The 20,000-nt window shown below is 40.6% G+C and overlaps 1 protein-coding gene across 1 annotated transcript in view; it reads left to right on the plus strand.

The window, feature by feature from the left end:
• The window catches only part of poln (polymerase (DNA directed) nu), a 49,678-nt gene that overhangs the window by 13,438 nt on the left and 16,240 nt on the right, over window positions 1-20,000 (plus strand). Inside the window, exons 16-17 of the mRNA XM_047819757.1 lie at window positions 13,156-13,213; window positions 17,463-17,540. Of these exons, the coding sequence (XP_047675713.1) occupies window positions 13,156-13,213; window positions 17,463-17,540 (136 nt within the window). The remainder of the gene's footprint in view (window positions 1-13,155; window positions 13,214-17,462; window positions 17,541-20,000) is intronic.

Here is a 20,000-nt window from a genome sequence, read left to right on the forward strand (position 1 = left end):
TGTGTGTTTTATATGAACAAGCACAGGGTCACAGCATGATCATTAATTCATGAAGTGTGCGTAGCAGCTGAATAACTCAGATACTCTAGGTATTTTTCCCACAAAGCCTTTTTTTACTGCACAGTCATTTTCACAGCACAGAGGAACTCATTCTCAGTCTCTGGCTTACACATACACACGCACACGCAAACACACACACGCATAGTTAATGTGCTATGACGTTGATTGGCATTTATGTGCTGCATATTAGTCTGCCTGAAGCCTGAGCTCTATCGCACCCTGTCTTTCTGCCTCGTACGTCTGCACTTCTTATCACTCAGCTTTTATTAACTCCCTCACTCTTTCATTGTATGTATAACTTCAGGGCTTGATTTATGTCTTCACTTAGGTCTCAAAACCTTCTTGTGATTGTAGTACAGTATACTGTAGTTTAGTCAGACTTTCCCCTTTACACTCCTAAAGAACTGGGATGGAAATGTGATTTAAAGCCCCCGGTATTTTCAGCCTGCTTTCTATGCACTCCTTTAGTACTCTGTTTACTGTATGTGTGAATTCCACAGGGAACAGTTTAGATACTGAGGGGAAAACAGAAATATTGTAAATGTTATAAAATATGCTATATGTCTAAATAACCCACATTTAGATATCAAACAGCGAAGGTGTGAAAATGAGACAGACGTCTTACATTTACTAGAAACTCCTCTTACAAGGGAGTCATGAAAGCTTTCTGCAGATGTGCTCTTTCAGAGAGAGAGAGAGAGAGAGTGACAGGCAGAGAGAGAGAGAGAGACAGACAGAGAGAGAGACAGAGAGAGTGACAGACATAGAGAGAGCGACAGACAGACAGACAGACAGACAGAGAGAGAGAGCGAGAGAGAGAAAGAGAGAGAGAGACAGACAGAGAAAGAGAAATAGAGACAGACAGAGAGAGAGAGACAGAGAGAAAGAGAGAGAGACAGACAGAGAGAGAGAGAGAGAAATAGAGACAGAGAGAGAGAGAAAGACAGAGAAAGTGACAGGCAGAGAGAGACAGAGAGAGACAGAGAGAGAGACAGAAAGAGAGAGAGACAGACAGAGAGAGAGAGAGACAGAGAAAGCGACTGGCAGAGAGAGAGAGAGAGAGAGAGAGAGACAGAGAGAGAGAGAGAGACAGAGAAAGCGACTGGCAGAGAGAGAGAGAGAGACAGAGAGAGAGACAGAGAGAGAGAGAGATAGTTAGAGTATAATGTAGTATAGACAAATTAATCTATTACTGCATCAGCCATTTGTCAATTAATAGGAAAGAAACCTACTCAAAGCCATAATGAACAATGTCACTCACCCACAACACAGAGTTCAGTTATGCTTCAATAACTGTGACCACTAAGCAACTTCACAGATTTTATCAAATGTATTTCTAGCTGTGTTGAAACACTGGGTTTTGCTGAAAAAGAACCAGACAGAAAATAAATACTTTGAGTGTGTAAAGCAGCTCGCCTTAATTAAATGAGAAGGGACTCGAGCTTCACGTAGCAGTTACTGATCGACCTTTAACATCGCGAGAGTGGGAACTGTTTTGAAAAATGGCTCTTGTGAAATTTGTAGATAATAATAAATAAAATGAGAGATTCAAAAGAACGAATCATCGCTCCGAACAAAAAATTAAACTGGGATTTTGTCCTTCATTCAAACTTTGCAAAAGCAATAAATTACCAACATTAGGCCAAAATAAGAGAGAGAGAGAGAGAGAGAGAGAGAGAGAGAGAGAGAGAGAGAGAGAGAGAGAGAGAGAGAGAGAGAGAGAGAGAGAGAAAGTGCTTTCAAATACGAATAAGCTTAAAATTAGGGATGGCATTACTGACACATTCTCTGGCTTTGAGGAAAACAGATCAGGTAAACAGGAAAGGATGTTAGTCAGGACATTTATTGTTCCATGGCACAATACAGTACATACGATCTGTCTAATGATCAGAAAATACATTTTCCCTACTGTACATTGACCATAATCAAGCTTATAATGTATATATAATTATTTAAACCCATTGATTTTGTATGCAACCATGTGTCAGTGAAACTGGAATAGAAGCATGTGTTTAATAAGGAATAAAACATATTCTAAAGCTGCGGTGTGTGTGTGTGTGTGTGTGTGTGTGTGTGTGTGTGTGTGTGTGTGTGTGTGTGTGTGTGAGAGAGAGAGAGAGAGAGATCAGATCGAGCAAGTGAGGCTTTAACATAAGTGTAAATATGCACTAACTTGTCTCTCAGAGGTTCTACAACCTTAAATATAACTATAAACTATCACAGTTCATTTAGCATTTAACATTGTAATCATTGGCAAGTGATTGGGTGTCTAACACACTCTGTGCTGCTGGAAACTAAAGGGAATATGAAATGAAAATGATGCACTACTCTGGCAGGTCTCGGCATATGGGGAATTCAGAAGTGAGGTGTAATAATGATGATAATTAGGTGTAAGTGGAGTTGTTGCTCAACTTTGTCAGTCTAATTTAGTTATGTGGCTTGGAGCAAAGCTTTGTGTAGTGTTTATCTGTGCTAGTTATTCTGTAGTGCGGGTCATCCGCAGGACTTCCTAACGTTCGGCTACATGCTCCGAATCGAGCTACACTGGAAATTCTTCTACTTTATTTTACACAATGTTTCTATGAACCATCAGTAAAAAAAAATGTATATATTTTATTTCTTATAAAACGAGTCTGTCTGGCTGTCACTGCTGTCACTTGATACTGTAAGTTCTCATCTCAGATGATTTCAGAACAAGTCTGATCTTTGGATTACACTCTCATCCCATTACATCCTCACACACACTTACTTGCCCAGAGTTACAACCTTTTCTCTCGAAAGCTCTTTACTCTGCTTTTCTGAAGCTGTAAAGTCAGCACAGTCCTTTTCACGCCGTCAGCTCCCGAACGCATTAGGTAGACGTCTCCGAATCGCTGTCTGTATCATCAGCACTATAATAGTGAAGCTCACTGCAGTCAGCTGCACACCGAGGTCTGTCTGTTATCAGAATTGCAGGGCGACTATGTAGTAGGAGTACATGAGTGTATTAGACATTGCACAACAAGACTGCGGAGGTGGGAGTAAGTCACACATGTGCAAGTCACAAGTAAGTCTCAAGTCATGAATGTCAAGTCGAGTCTTTTTTAATATTTGTCAAGCAAGTCTCAAATTTGCGACCTGTCTGACTCGAGCCAAGTCCCCCATCTCTGCAAGACTGTATGGGAAACCTGGAAACCAGCAACCGCCAATAAAAATACGAATTTGGAACAATTCCCAATCATCTAAGTGTTTTGAACTCTCTGAAATAACCAACACCCCTCGAAGCCCTGCCGCTTTCTACCAATTTCAGATTAGTAATGTTGCAGTCAATCAAAGTGCTTGGTCTCGGTATTCATTAGGTTTAGCTTGTAATTACAGAGCAGGTAGGTTTTAGTCCAGCTCACACTGTAACAGAGCAAAGCTGTTAGAGTCTCAAAAAAACACAGATTTTACCAGGTTTACTGCCACAGTTAAAGCAGGACAACACACTCTTTATCAGGTCTCTATTCAAAGTCAATGAGGTGCTTTAGTGTCTGCAGGTCCCTTTTACTCTTCATGTGCACATCAGCGTCTGACTCTCAGTCATGATTTATTCACTATGTCGGATTTGATTAGTAATAAAACAACAGCCACCGCCGTTTCATTTGTTTTCGTGGTGCAGTGCTGTGCTTTGTGTTGTGTTGAGCAGCGCAAACAACAGCAGATGAGCTTTAATTGCAGGACGAGACAGAAATGGCAACAGCATGCTAATGAGTAAGTAAGCAAATGAAATAGTCTGTGAAAGGTAAGTATGGTGTATGTGGATCCTTCTGACACAAAAAGCCTTTAGAGGTAGCAATGAAGGCTTTTACATGCCTTATTAACATTTCACTCGAAGGGACAGTTGATTTCCATTCCATTTACAGTAGCCATTTAATTGTCTTTGCTATCCAGCGAAAATTCAGGTTCGAGATCTAGATATAGATCACGAGACGTGAGTTTCGGAGAGTTTTACATCCAGACGTAGTACACAACATAAAACAGAGAACCTTTTGTATCAGACCATGCGGTTTTTAGGTGAGAAGATTCAGTGTTGAAGGTAATGAAGGTAAATAAAACTTATATATGTGCTTGTATATTCCCTGTTTGCAACATCTGCATCCAACCTGCAACTCACCAAGGTTACATCAGCAAATTGTCGGGTTTCTTTTGCGATGCTTTCTCTTTGTTTTGAGGAGTTTCTCCCTTCAGTCTCACCTTCAGGAAGCAAAATGCGTGTTGAGTCGGATTAAGGTCTCGTCATCGATTTGGCTAGTTTTTTGGCTCATTGTCTTGCTACATGAAGAAATTCCTCTGGAGTAAATTGTCTGAGTAAATTGGCATACAGAAAGTTCCTGTTCCTGCTGCTACCATCTTGCGGTAGTCATCAATAATGGTTAGCGAGCCTCTTCCAAAAGCAGCCATACAAGCCCGAGTCATGATACAACCTTCATCACGTTCCACAGAACAGCCTGTACGATTCGGATCATGTCTTTGCAGATCCATCGTTTCCTCGGCACTACTGATTACTTTAGTAGAGGTTCATCTTCTCTGTATTTCCTTTTGAACTCTAGCCTGGCATTCCAACACTTACAGCTGATTTCTTTTTTTCAGGATATATTACAATATGTTTTGGCTATACCCACTGTTTGTTTAGTGTCTCTGATTCATTTTCCCTCTTTCTCTTTCTGATCTTTCATGTCGCTTTATCCTTTTTAAGAACAAATGCACTCATCACTGGTGAAACCGAAGGCTGAAACAACGAGTACAGTTTTCAACCTGACAGGAAACACCTGGGGAGCGAGAAAGCGTGAGGCACATGAGTATTGAACGGGCTGAGTTCAAATGGGCCTATATGGAAATAGAAATAGAAATCACTGAAATTCGACACACTCTGCTCGTGTTCCCATATTCAAACCCAGATATCTTCAGTCTATAGCAAAAACAAATGAACTGGCTTTGCAACTCGAATAGTTTCACCTAGCATTTTATCTTTTTATACATATTGCACAGTTACAGCTTCAAAGTTTCACGTATTTGGACAAGCTGCTTTTTTTTTGTTTATTGAGTTTGGGTGTCACTTAGGGTACAGTTTGCAGCATGTATGAAAACCGGCATCACTCGCAACGGCAGCAAAAACAAATATTTTTTGCTGTCTTTTCAGTTTTTTTGGGTTAACTAGCTTTTACCTGTTGCTCTAGACTACGTACTGTATGTATTGTTATTACAACAACCAGCGTATGTAAGTATGTCAGTAAATGTGAGCAAATTGGATTTAGAAATAACAGAAATGTCCAGCAATCCAGTTTATGCATGGAATCTCTGTGCTGATAACTTGGGCGTATTTGTTCTGCGTAGCCAAACTGATAACATTGTTTAAATTAAAATGTCTTTGACAAGTGAATTGTTTGATCATTTATATGGTGTGTGTGTGTGTGTGTGTGTGTGTGTGTGTGTGTGTGTGTGTGTGTGTGTGTGTGTGTGTGTGTGTGTTTGTGCACGTGTGTGTGTTGAATTCAGACGCCTCTCTAATGCACCCACAGAAAAAGCTCATGCAGCAGGTTACGCTGTTGTCATGCCAACCGGATGCGTCTATGGGATGGCAGTGGAGCTCACCCATTGCCAGGAGGATTGAGGGGTGCCGTTGCCATAGAGACAGCTTAGCTAGCAAGAGAGTGCAGCGAGTGGGTAATTAGGTTTGAAATGTGTCGGGAAAAGGAAGGTGTTATTTTGATCAAAGACAGCAGCAGGGACGTCGATACACTCCTTTGGTCTCTGAGACGGGGGGAAGGTCTATGACACGGCACCACTGTTTTCACCGTGTCTTTGTGTGTTTAAGGCTGGATTTTCTTTTGGATAATTGAACTCAGATTATGGCTCTGTAGGTGAGATAGATGGCTGCTATAGATCATCTAATTAGATCATAACCTCTCGTCTAAGGCTTTCTGTGTTTAATGCAGTTTGCAGGTAACACGGATCCAGTTTTATCTGAACAGCTTCCCTGCTATAATGAACAGACTCGTTGCATTAAAGCCAGCTGTCACACCGTCTGAGTCGATCCCAATATTCTAAAAACACTAACACTTTTTCTAACAAATCGTGTGATTAAATGGACTCCATATCAGAATCTAAAATAAACATCACTCTACTGTCAGACCTGTGATAGAGAAAATTCCACTCATTTCATTATGCAGCGTGATACGTACGGGCTTATGCAGAAAATAGGCTCACATAAACACAACAAACAGCTCTAAATAAAATATGTCTGAATTTGTTTTTGATTGCACTGGCACTAGATCCAACAAATGTGTGAGCACATTAAGTCAAGCTCAACTCATAAGCGGAGACTTATTTTACTCATAAGCCCAGATTTTAGGTATGTGAACTGCTGTCTGCTGCAACAAATCTATCAGCTTTGCGTTTGCTTAGAAATCCTTCACTAAAAGCATGTTACCATGAGTCAGGGTGCTTGGCTGTGTGCCTTTCATACCCCACTTCCATGGCAACCTCTTTAATGATTCAAGGAATAACCCAGTGTTTTTTTTTTTAATCCTAATCTTCAGGCGCATTTATAATGTGTAATTACCTTAGGCTAGAAATCCATCACGTTTCCCTGTACTGAGAAGACCTGTTTACTTACTGATGCACAACATGCTGGTGAACTTTTGTAGAATTTGAAATGAATTCTTAAGCTTTAAATTTGTACGGCTTGCGTATCGAGAGATGGGATTATTGCTCTCTCACGGTAGTGTTCGCGGTTTGGAGTGTAGGTAGCGTACAGTAGCTCAAAGTAAAAGCAGCAGTGCCTCAGGTTCTCCAAAGGAAACTAAAGTAAAGAATCGATAACTAAGAGTTGCTTTTTACTGTAATGCACTGGGGGTGGTACGATGGGAATTCTTCTCATGTTTAAAGTCTTGTGTGGTAATCACACATACATGGACATCCTGGAGTATTTCCTTTAAATCCAGTTACCTCTAACATCTCTACTTCCATTTCACCATTTCACTCGTTCATATATGCAGGGAATCAGCTCTTGGATCAGCTCTATTACCGAGCTCGGTGAGTGGGTGTCTGTGAGAGAGAGATAATGATTTGGACCCAGTCCAGGACTTTGAGGCAGTCTGAGGCTCCATTTTAGTATCTTGCAGTGACCAAACACATCCAGCAGGCGGCAGCATGAGCAGTGATGGGCATAAAAAGTTCAGGGTTTCCTGTACATAAAGGACTGCCTGTGTGGAGAGGCACATGCTCTGAATCTGATAGCAAATGAACAGAGAATGTCACAGGAATACTTGAATCTGTTAGTAAAGCTCTCAGCTGAAAGATTTAAGATCACAGATCCAGTAGCTCTGTTCTAACAGAAACATGTACAGACCTTTTTAGCTAAAAATCCACGCTTAGTTTTGGTACATTATCAATCACTATAGATGCTTAATTCTATTTTAATTCTATATATATACATACACACAGTACAGACCAAAAGTTTGGACACACCTTCTCATTCAGAGTTTTCTTTATTTTCATGACTATGAAAATTGTAGATTCACACTGAAGGCATCAAAACTATGAATTAACACATGTGGAATTATATACGTACATAACAAAAAAGTGTGAAACAACTGAAAATATGTCATATTCTAGGTTCTTCAAAGTAGCCACCTTTTGCTTTGATTACTGCTTTGCACACTCTTGGCATTCTCTTGATCAGCTTCAAGAGGTCGTCACCTGAAATGGTCTTCCAACAGTCTTGAAGGAGTTCCCAGAGATGCTTAGCACTTGTTGGCCCTTTTGCCTTCACTCTGCGGTCCAGCTCACCCCAAACCATCTCGATTGGGTTCAGGTCCGGTGACTGTGGAGGCCAGGTCATCTGGCGCAGCACCCCATCACTCTCCTTCATGGTCAAATAGCCCTTACACAGCTAGAGGTGTGTTTGGGGTCATTGTCCTGTTGAAAAGGTGGTGTGTCCAAACTTTTGGAAGGTGTGTCCAAACTTTTGGTCTGTACTGTATATGAATAAGATAAATAAATGAATACACGTATTCAAAGTATAAAATGCTATTTATCTCTAAAATCTATCCCTAATGAGCAAACTGGAGGTGACGGCGGCAAGGAAAAACTATGAGGAAAAACTATGAGGTAGACCTATGTAGACGTTATGAGGAAGTAACCTTGTGAGGAACCAGGCTCAGAAGGGAACCTCATTCTCATTTGGGTGACACTAGACAGTAAATAATGTCAATGTAAATAATGTCCTTTCTACAACAGTTTATAATAGTGCAACCGAGAGCTCCTGAGGAACTAATGGGTTTAGCGCAGACCTGATTGCTGATAAAGACCAGACCAAGCAGCTGACTGATGCAACAATAGTTTAAAAAAGACATGAGAGTCTCCGGGCAGCTCCATCCACAACAATCCCATGAGACACTGGCTGACAATGCAGATCAATCCCCGGCAGGGTGACCACCGGGTGACGAGACTCCAACCAGGGGTAGAACATTTACATTTACATTTACAGCATTTGGCAGACGCCCTTATCCAGAGCGACGTACATAAGTGCTTAAATCTCTAACACTGAATACATTAATGCTGGTTCACTAGGTTACATACTTAAGATACCATGAGAACATCAGGATTGACGAAGTAGCTCCGTAAGAAGAGACGATCAGGCTAGGAACTCGGAACACCGGGAGCTCGGGAGTGGCATATATAGCTCGACAGAAAGAATTCCTAATAACAAACAGACTGTTTTACTAAATATTAGATCAGGACCCTAGCTATGTAAGTGTACTTGCAAAAAACCTGACATGGTATGCTGTTATAGGAAAATAATCTGATTAAAGGGTTTTACTCCTCTTGTAAGACAGTAAGATGCCATCAGCAGCCTCTCTGTTTTTCTCTTGATGTTAATAAGACCAGAAATGCAGTTTGTCACATAACCGAGAAGCCACAAAGTGCAAACTCATCAGTCCTGAAGACTTGCCGCTCAAAAGGACCACATTATCTCACAGTGCTGACACTGACTGAAGTCTTCCACTAACCTTCACCTTACAGAACACTTCACTGGAGCAAGGATTACAAATTTTGGTTGTTAAATAGCTAATTTGTTGTTAGATAGACTAATTTACAGCCAACACTATTGTCAGAGATGCTGTTAGACACAATTGATCTGTTGACCAATCAGATTTGTTCAGAATTCATGAGCAGTGTGTTATGATTTGATCACACTCCAGTTTGTTGAACTAGCAGAGACACAGAAATATTAATGCTTTGAACGCTGAGGAAACGGTGTAAGACTGATGTCTATTGATTTTGTGTGTGTGTGTGTGTGTTTGTGTGTGTGTGTGTGTGTGTGTGTGTGTGTGTGTGTGTGTGTCAGCAATTACACAGAGAGCTGACCCAAGCTTCTCTATTTCTGCCCCAGTCATCTGTCTGTGTTACCACAACGAGGCAGACGGCGTCACCCTGCGCCAAACTGTCACCACACTCCATCATGCCTTTATGTCCTCACAGAAACACACACATGTATGTAGCTGAGAACATTAGTGTTTTTTATTGGCGAATAACAGCCTCATTCTTAGTTCACCCTCAGTGTAACACAAAAAGAGGAGACATGCGGTGTTAGTTTTTTTTATATAAGATTCGAGAATCGATCCATGCTTTAGAAAATATGTGAAAATAAACATCATAAATCACATGCATGTAGTCTGCTTAAGTATCAGACAACAAACGTTTGAAGAAGCACATGCCTAAGATAAATCAAAACTATAATTCGATTATTGTACATTTGTAGATATTTCTTACACATTTACAATCTTTTTTTTTTTTTGTCAATGTGTAAATATGAGAATTTATACACATTTGAAAAGTGAAGTTCTTCAACATGTACAAACCAAACTCACATTGCTGCATAAAAGTTCATTCATATTGAATTTCATCCATATGGATACACTTGAATGTGTGTGTTTGTGTGTGTGTGTGTGTGTGTGTGTGTGTGTGTGTGTATTGATGGTGTTTCTTGTGTGGCATATGCTTTGGAGGAGAAGCCCGCAGGGTGGAGTCCATCCTTCTGTCACCTTGGCAACATTCCCCCCTTCGCCCACCCCACCATGTGCAGCACATTAGTGTGTGTTTGTGTGTCTGTGTGTTTGTGTGAGTGTGTGTGTGTGTGTGTGTGTGTGTGTGTGTGTGTGTGTGTGTGTGTGTGTGTGTGTGTGTGTGTGTGTGTGTGTGTGTGTGTGTGTGTGTGTGTGATATTGCTTAGACTCTGCAGTTACTTCTGATTACTCCCTGTTGTAGTACTTTTTACTATGACACCACGCTGTTACGGTTTCACTGTTAGACACTTTATATCATGAGAGACTTAGCTGTTTTTTCAGCTTACTGAGAAAAACTTTCTGTCTTTTTCTCTTTTTAACCAACCAAGTTTCTTATCCCGGTTATTCACCTAACGGCTGCGACGCATCAAAAATCTAGGTTGGATTTTGCAGCCTCCTCCCTCCGGACTCTTAATCACACTACAGCAGCCTCTATTTATGCACTGTAATCCCTTTGGCTGTGTAATCCGCTGCTGCAGTAAACGCATTGCATTATTAGCCCTGCTACAACTAGTATGTTACACCATGCCAATTAAATATACAGAAGAACATACCATCGCTGACCTGAACTAAGCAAAAGACTCACACTTTCAGTAACCGTCATAATCAGAGCCTTATCCTGGAAACACTGGGCTTGAGGCCAGATTACGTCTTGATTGAACATCAGTCCATCACAGGTTGCGGCACTCACACATGCACACACACACACATACACACAGAGGAAGCCTATATAAACACAGAAACTTCACACAGACAGTAACATGAATGAAGGACCAGCAGAGATTCTGCAGCTATAATGCAGCGATATCTCTCACAGCAACCACTCTGCCATGCCTTTAAACTATATGTGTGAACAGATATAGCGACCATTCCTCACAACCTCTCTCTCTCTCTTTGAGCTCAATGACAACATGATAAATACTGACAATATAAGAGATTTTATGCAAACATCAATCACACTTTCATGTCCTCACGTCTCGCTTTTTTCTCTTTCTTGCTGCTGAATAATTAAACAGCTTAGTCCTGGATGTACTGTGCTGTACGCAGTGCAAGTGTGTGCATGATCCAAATACTCTGAAGAAAATTTAGGCTATACATCCTCCTAAAATGGCTTGCTGTCAGAGCCTGCGGGTTCCCAAATCTCCTTTAAGTGCCAGGGGATATTTCGAGCCAGGTTTTATAAAACTGCATGGTTTTGACTTTAGTCCCCAGATCGAGTGTGGGTGTCGAAACATCTGTCTGTCTGTCTGTCTGTCTGTCTGTCTGTCCATTGGTGAAAACCTGGATTTGGTGAATAGCTAAGCTACTTTAGAACTAAAGCAGAGAAAAGTGCTGAGTCACACACAGCATTATGTAGGAAATAATGTAGCATCTGTAGTTTTATCTCCATCTCTGGGCATTTTCTTTCAGAGAAGTAGTGTTGTATTGCTGTAGATCTGGCCACTCGGGGAACCAGATAACTGCCGAGAGCTTTAAATCTATAACACCCGGACAGCTCAGTATCTGCCTCCCAGAATGGCATGTGGAAATTAATGAAGAAATAATGACTGTGTGTAGCTCCATCTATCATAGCTCACTAAGTGCCAGTGTCAAATTTCTCATATTGTTTCATAATTTCTCACAGCTGTCATAATGTAAATATGGAACTGTGGGGCTTAATACATTATATATTAGATGTTCTATATTATATAGACATAAATATTCATTTTGAATGATATACTGTGGGGAAAAAAGAGATCAGCATCATAATTATCATTTGTTCGCCTGACGAGAAGCCGTGTTTAGCGATGTTGAGAGTTAGACACTTGAATCCTAATTTGTGCTGACTTTAACTTTTCATTTTCGTTTCCCTGACACCGTGTGTGTGTGTGTGTGTGTGTGTGTGTGTGTGTGTGTGTGTGTGTGTGTGTGTGTGTGTGTGTGTGTGTGTGTGTGTGTGTGTGTCTTCTCTATTACTGTTTTAATATTTCGGAGCCAGAGCTAGCTAACATTAATTAGCATAATCTGCTCTCTTGCTCTATGTGAATAAACCAGCAATAACAAGCATTGCTCATGCCCAAATTTCCCCCAGTGCATCTTCGCAATAATATAATATATCGTCTCTGACAGCAGTGTCTCAGCACCATGCCGCAGTGTACGGCGTCACCGCACTCACCGATCCGAGACGCTTTCAGCCTGACTTCCACTTTCACGCTGTGTCCCACTACGGTTCCTGTCACAGACCAGAGAACACATTAAACACAATACTGTAACAGCTGCAGCCCACTGGAACCTTATAGCTGGCTAAATATACTGCATGTGCAAAGAGCATTCAGGCTAAATACACATTATTACATCGTAGATAACAAGGCGAAAGTGTGTGTGTGTGTGTGTGTGTGTGTGTGTGTGTGTGTGTGAGAGAGAGAGAGAGAGAGAGAGAGAGAGAGAGAGAGAGAGAGAGAGAGAGAGAGAGTTCAGCCTTTAAGCATCATTCTGTATTAAGTATCATTTCTCTCTCAGCATGCGGGTTTAATGTCTTAATGAAATGCTAGGCGGAGTGCAGAGGTGACCTTCATCAAAGCTACACATCCTCTTTACACACACACTTTTTCTCTCTCATAAATATATATATATATATAAATAACTTTCTCATGCCACGATACTGATTATTTTAGACTTTCTAAGTAACCTTAACTTTTTTTTTTTTGCTTTCTTAAACTCGATCGATAATAAGCTGTCAGAATTTTATAAAAGAAAAAAGGAACATTTCCCATACGGTGCAGGCTGTGACCTTTTCTCTAGAACCTCTCTGCACTTTCATTATTCTTTCATTCATTCCAGGGTCAGTGTGTTTGATCCGGTTTAGCCGTACACTTTAGTGCTTTTGAAAGACTTTATTTGAGTTTCCTACATTGCTAAAAGTAAGGCTAAGTGTAAAAGACCTTTGTGACTATGCTGTGCGAGACCATGTTGTGGGGAAAAGGATAAATGTGTCTGTCTCATTCTGTCTCGATATGTTTTGCAGAATTTCCAGGCTCTACCCAGGCAGCCGGTACAGATCTCGAAGAAAGTGCATTCAGCAGGTAAATAACGTCTGTAGACAGCGTACTCTCATCTGTGTAAGCTATAAGGGTCAGGGACGTTCTCCACAGTGCCGACAGCTAGAAATGTTACGACAAGCAACTCACAGAGAATTTCTAATGTGACTGTCAGCACATCCAGACAGATCATATCACCGCTCTTCTTACAAACATTCACCAGCTACTTGTGTCTTTTAGAACATATTTAAATAGTTTTTTTATTTTAATTCATTTTTTTTAAACACTATAGTTCAGTGTTTACACGTTACTCTATTTTCTACTACTCTTTGTTTTTGTACAGTATATACTGTATATTATATTACGTCTTTATTCTTTTTATATATTTTTGCTGCTGTAACAGAGAAATTTCCCCATTGTGTGACGAGTAAAGGATTATCTTATCTTATCTTATCTTATCTTATCTTATCTTATCTTACACCAAATTACTGATACATTCCTGCTTTATCCCCCACATCATCACACGACCCACCCAGCTGGAGGACTGGTACATGCTATTGTTTCCTTTGTTTTTATTTTCTTTCACTGGATTTTAAATAGATTTTTTCCCCCTTTTTACATTTCCTATATTCATTTATTACTTTATTCGTTATTCTAAATTAGAAATAATACACTCAGTGGTGTGCAGATATAGGAAAGTAATCAATGTATGGTATGATGTGTGTCCTCAATTACTATTTTTTATCCCCTTATACTATAACAATTTACCAGCTACTTCACTATATTCAATTTACTGTTACACCTCATGCTGTGGTATAGCTGAGAATAATGTTAGATCCCGGTCACTTTAGTTATAGCATCTATAGACATGCTATAAATCCTGTTTCTAAAAATCAGAAAAGTTATTTTTTTTGGTAAATAACACATTTTTGATCCATTTATTAGCGAGCAGCCACTCTGAATTCTAAATCTTAATATAATGCTGTGATAAAAAATAATGTGATGAAATAGCTGAATGATGGTTTAAGTATTGTATTATACATCATGTCGTAGCTAAAAATAGTCTAAAACGTGGTCTTTAAAGGTTAAAAGAAATGCATTGTAGAACTGCGAGATGTAAATCAAGCCTTAAGAATACTTTATACTCCCCATAGACTCCTACACTTCTCTCTCTCTCTCTCTCTCTCTCTCTCTCTCTCTCTCTCTCTCTCTCTCCCTCTCGTCATATGTGGTGGAAGAGTGAGGGTGGCATGTTGAGCACGTGACAGTGGTTGGTGTCTTGCCAATCTTTTTGGCATTTAATGCAGTTTATTTCGTTTAACATCTTGGATTAATTAATTTTGTTGTGTGAGCATGTGTGTGTGTGCGTGTGTAAGCAAGTAACTGTGTGTTCGTGCGTGTGAGTGTAGGCACGTGCTTGCATGTGAGTGTGTGTGTGAGAGAGAGAGAGCAGAATGGTGGAGGAGCATGGCGGCCTGAACACGAAACCGTGTGAAAGTTTAACGCACGGTGTGTGTTTTAACGGTCAGTAACGAGGTGGAGCATGAGAACATTGTTGGGGAAATGCTTAAGCAGCGTCAGAAAGGCATAGTGGTGAATAACGAACTTAAATTGGTTTCTCTTGTCAGCTCCCCATTTAAAAAGATTATGCTGTGTAACGTCCCTCCTTTTATTCCTGACGAGATAATAACCAAAGAGCTTTCTCGGTACGGGAGAGTGGTCTCCCACATTAAAAATGTCCCCCTTGGCTGTAGGTCCCCACTTGTTAAACACCTGGTGTCTTTTAGGAAAGTGGCTTTTAGCTAAATGCTGTTTTTAAATTAATTATCGATGGTTTCGATTACAGCATCTTTGTATCTTTAGATGCAGACATGAAATGTTTTCATTGTGGTAAAACGGGGCATCTTGTTCAGGCAGAGTGACCCTGGTGTTTATGAGCAATCGGGGCAAGAAGCAGCTGAGCCAGTTTGGCCGGCCGTTGTGGGTCCCGGAATTGCTGCTGCACCAGAGCTGAAGGAGAGTGAGCCCCGAACCCAGCCTGGCTGCAGCCCAGAAGTCCACTGGAGTTACAAAAGCCTCGCTTAGTTGAACCAGGCCCTGAAAAGCCTTGCTCGGCCGAACCGGCCTCGGATTAACCCTGCTCAGTGGATTCTGGTGCAGTGCTGGAGCTGCAAGTGCTAGCAGAGACAGGCACAGGGGTGCAGAGCCATCGCTCAAAGACACCGGACACTACACTAGTGCATGGGGAGACGTGGAAATGGTGGAAGAGCCCAGCTTTAAAGTACCAATAAAGAGGAAATAAGTTAATCATCAGGGGAAGAAACATGCAAAAAACTAAGGTAGAAGAAATAGAGTCAGGCAGCGAAGAGTGCATCTCAGGGATGTGTTGGTGGTTTTAAATCATAACACAACATTAAGTGGCAGAGTTGTTTTTTATGCTGTTTGCTTGCCATTTTAGTCCTTGTTCTTTTTCAGTTGAAGAGATTTTAAATGGGAGGCTTTTAAAAGTGAAAGCTTTTTTTGAGAATGAGGTTCTAGTTTTATCTGTGTGTACGCTCCCAGAAGTACAGTTAAGAGGATGGGGTTTTTTAGACAAACTTAACAATGTGATTGCTGACTACAACACTGCTGATATTATTAATTTTATGAGGCGATTTTAATTGTACAACCTATATTTTAGACGGGAACCACACAGAACCTCATGTGGCTTCCCATAAGTGTCTATGGGAGCTGATGGAGGCCCAAGAGTTAAGTGATATATGGTGAATTTTTTATAAGACAGACATAACATGTGGGCTCACGCCATAGACAACACACTTTCCCTGGCAAGAGTATGGTTTTAAGCATTAGCTGGCATTTTTAACAAAATGTTTTATTGTAGGCATCTCTGTTGGTACAGTGTAATATAATATTATATTATAATTATTATTATAATATAATATAATATTACACAGTTGGTACAGTGTAATATAAGTAAAAAGAATGTAAAGCCCAAGTGTGCCTACTGGCATTTTAACACTGCACTTTTAGAAGATGCTCATTTTTAGAGTCTTTTATTTATTTATGGAATTGTTTTAAATCTGAGAATTCAGCTTTGAGCACTCTGCAGCAGTGCTGGGATGTGACTAAAACACAAATCAAAGTACTGGAGATAGAAATAGTGGTACTCAGGCATTTGGAGGCCACAGGAAATCGAGGGCATATTGATGCCCTCAAAATGAGCGATCTGTTAGACATCACAACTCAGGGGGCGCTGGTCCGCTCACGTTTTAAACGTGTGACTGAGATGGATGCTCCTTCAAAGTTCTTTTTCAATTTAGAGCAAGTGAATGGACAGAAAAGATTCATACATGCTCTGGGAACAGAATATGGGAATCTCTTAACAGAGCCCATTGAAATTCGCAAGCAGACAGTAAGCTTCTACTTGAAGCTATACAGCAGCGAGTGGTCAGGGGGACATACTGTATGTTGGAGGAGAACTTCCTCCTGAACCTGACAAAGCTCTCTGGTATAGTGACCAGGGTGGTAGACAATAGGTAGGACATCTCCAGGTTATTCGGCTTAAAGACTGGTTTGATTTTTCTATATCAGGAAAAGGCGTTTGACCGATTTGGATACATAAATACTTAAGGTATTAAGGTGGAAGGTGCTGGAAATCTTCGGGTTCAGCTCAGGTTTTGTAGCCATGATCAAAGTGTTGTACAGTGAAATTAAGAGTGTTCTGAAGGTTAACGGTGGTTTATCTTTTAAATAGACTATGTCTCTCTCTCTCTCTCTCTCTCTCTCTCTCTCTCTCTCTCTCTCTCTCTCTCTCTGTTACCCTCTCCCACTCTCATGGTCTTATCTATGTTGACTTTCTCTCATGTTGTCTGCAATTTCTTTATTTACTCTTTTGTTCCTCCTTTCTGTGCCTTTTCTTAGGCATTTTTGTTTCCTGTGTTTTACAGCAGCTCTACATCATTGCCTCAGAGGCATTGATTTCATAGGACAGTTGTGTTCGACTCCATCCGTTCACACACAATCACACAAACCTAAACCCATCAACCTGCTTCTGCAGTAGCTTCACCTCAGCCATTCTCTCTAAATACGTTAGTGCTCTTGGGTGTCCTCTACACCGGCTCAAATAAAAATCCGGTGAAGGTTAAGTGCTGTGTGTTTATCCAAGAGAATGTTTTGTAGTAGAGTTCATGCAGTAATATTTACAGAAATTGCTTATACAGAAGAAATAAAAGTGTGTTTTATGTTTAGTGTGTTTAAGAAATAAGAGTGTGTTTCCTGTGATTGGCTGCTACAGGGAAAGAGGCGGAGCTGATAACTGTTCACCCGCGTACCATGTTCATAGCACAAGAGGGCTGGACCTTCCTTTCTGCAGGTAGAATGTGACAACTAGTATATGGTAACTCACTCAGATTCATCACAAATCTACATTCAACTTTTTTTAAAAGCACTGGTTAAAATTGGTTTTTTTTTTTAAAGATGCATACAGAACAGCAATCATCACTTTATATTTTCAGTACAAACCACAATTCTGTTCATAAAGCTATTTTATGCATCTTCACTATGACAACCCTGAAAATTCCAAGATGGCATAGATGAGAATCACACCATTACTATGGTGGTTGGGTTCCACGCCATGCTAACACCGAGCAGCCGTACACAGTTTATGCATCAGGCAGTAACTATCCATTTTATGAAGCTCCCCTCACTTGCTGATCAAGATTCTAGTTTATCATTTTCACTGGAGGTTTGTGTTAAACCATCCTCTTCCCTTCGTCAATGCGGTTTATGACCACAGGTCATTGGTGGACAGATAATGTACTGGCTGGTTCGGGGTAATGGAAATCGTTATATCTGCTACACCTGTAACAGCAGCATACACACACATTTATGTCTGTTGCTGAAAATGATTGTTCACCCGAATGATGCCTGGCTATTACTGATTCTTTTCCATGGTCTACAGTAGGTCATCATATGCATCCAACTTACAGTTATGTGATTGGTTTATCTGATAATTGGTCCAGTGACTGTACAGACCTGGACAAATTTATTGGAGCAGCTAGGATAGATTATATAATCGGGTTATAGTGACATTTCTAACTGTTTGCTTTCAATAGTCTCCGTCATTCGACCTATATAAATAGAGAAAAGTGGTCACTCTGCTGTTTGGTATCATTGTGTGCACCACACAACATGATCCAGAGGAATTTGGCAATGAAGAGAGCTTTCTGAGAGGGTCAGAAAATGATCAACAAGCATGTTAAACGTAAAGGCTAAAAGAACACCAAACATTTTCCGCTGCATAGTATCTCGCTATCTGGTGCTTTTTTTGAGCGAGCAGTGGGCTTGAAGGAAGAAGGAAGCTTTTTGCCAAGTCACATCAGCTCTGTAGTCACAGAAGAAGAAGAAAATGCAGCTTTCCAGCTAAACAACACCAAACCTACTAAGAAACATAGCTGTGTCTGACACAGAGAGCCTTAAATCTGTGTAGGGTGCCATGAAATCTCAAAACTATTAATCAGGGATGTCTTCAGATTAGAGAAACCCTGAAAAGCTGTTTTTTTACTCCGACATGTCACTGGTCTTGCTGTGTCTCTTATGTGTCTGGTATTGAGGGCATTTGTGGGTGGTTTATAACTGAGAGGGAGGTAGACAGAGGACAGAAGTGTGTGTGTGTGTGTGTGTGTGTGTGTGTGTGTGTGTGTGTGTGTGTGTGTGTGTGTGTGTGTGTGTGTGTGTGTGTGTGTGTGTGTGTGTGTGTGTGTGTGTGTGGTGAACATGCACCATGGGAAAAGAATGTTCTAAGTGTTCTGACACAGCTAAGTACAGACACCCTGACTCCCGCCGCAAAACTGTGTCACAGAACAGGATAGAGATGGAGAGAAAGAGAGAGAGAGGCAGAGCGATCATTAAAATAGGGCTGGTTTCTTTGTTGTCATTAACAAGATGCATCAAGGACACCAGCGCAGTGTGTATCCTTTTTTTTTCAAAGGCTGTGCGTTTGTGTGCTTTGTGCATGTTTGCCATGTGTGTGTGAGTGAGAGCGATAGTATGTGAGGCCTGTAGTGGTCTTGACACATCTGGTAATAGGAAGCAAACAAGAGGAGAGGATACACACATGGTACATTTACACATACACGGTAGATCGTGGCCTTGATGCTGATAGCTCACAAGCCATCCTTATAGACAATTCTGTCTTTGTTATGAAACAATATTTTCTGTAGAAAGTAGCGTATTCTATGTTGTATATAGTCAAATGTGTTCCTAATGTTGTATTGTAACGCTATTCTTAAAATTGGACAATGCAAATTAGTCCAAAATTTAGTGCTGTTATCTAGATGTGAAGACAATCATTGTAAGCCATATTCTTTTAACTATTGCCCTTATGTGGCGGAATCTCTGGATATGGGGTTTTTTTGGTGGTCTGTAAAGGCATTTAACTAAAAGCACTTCACAACATCCCTGAGTAAAAAAAGGTTATTCTGTAGACAGGAAGTGCTTTTTAAGTCTCTCCCTGGTCAGTAGGAGTTAGCAGGAGAGACTAGTGACCTACAGTAGGCTACTAAGCGCCTTTTGCTAAAAGTGGAGAGCATTCAGAAACACTTAGCCGTGGTCATTGCGATGGCCTTCTAATTTCAGCAGTTCTGTTTGCAGTTATGATCGCAGGGCAAATTTCAGTATCAGTAACTAACTGATATGTAAAAGATAGAAATGTTTATTATTGGATTTGTTTATTAGCCACACACTGATCACTAACTGAGTCAGCTTTAAAGTTCCCATCTAACATCTCAGTAATACTGGTCATTATGGTCAAATGTTAGCAGTGCGATTCATT

Source organism: Tachysurus fulvidraco, chromosome 1, assembly GCF_022655615.1.
Source record: "Tachysurus fulvidraco isolate hzauxx_2018 chromosome 1, HZAU_PFXX_2.0, whole genome shotgun sequence".
NCBI lineage: Eukaryota > Metazoa > Chordata > Actinopteri > Siluriformes > Bagridae > Tachysurus > Tachysurus fulvidraco.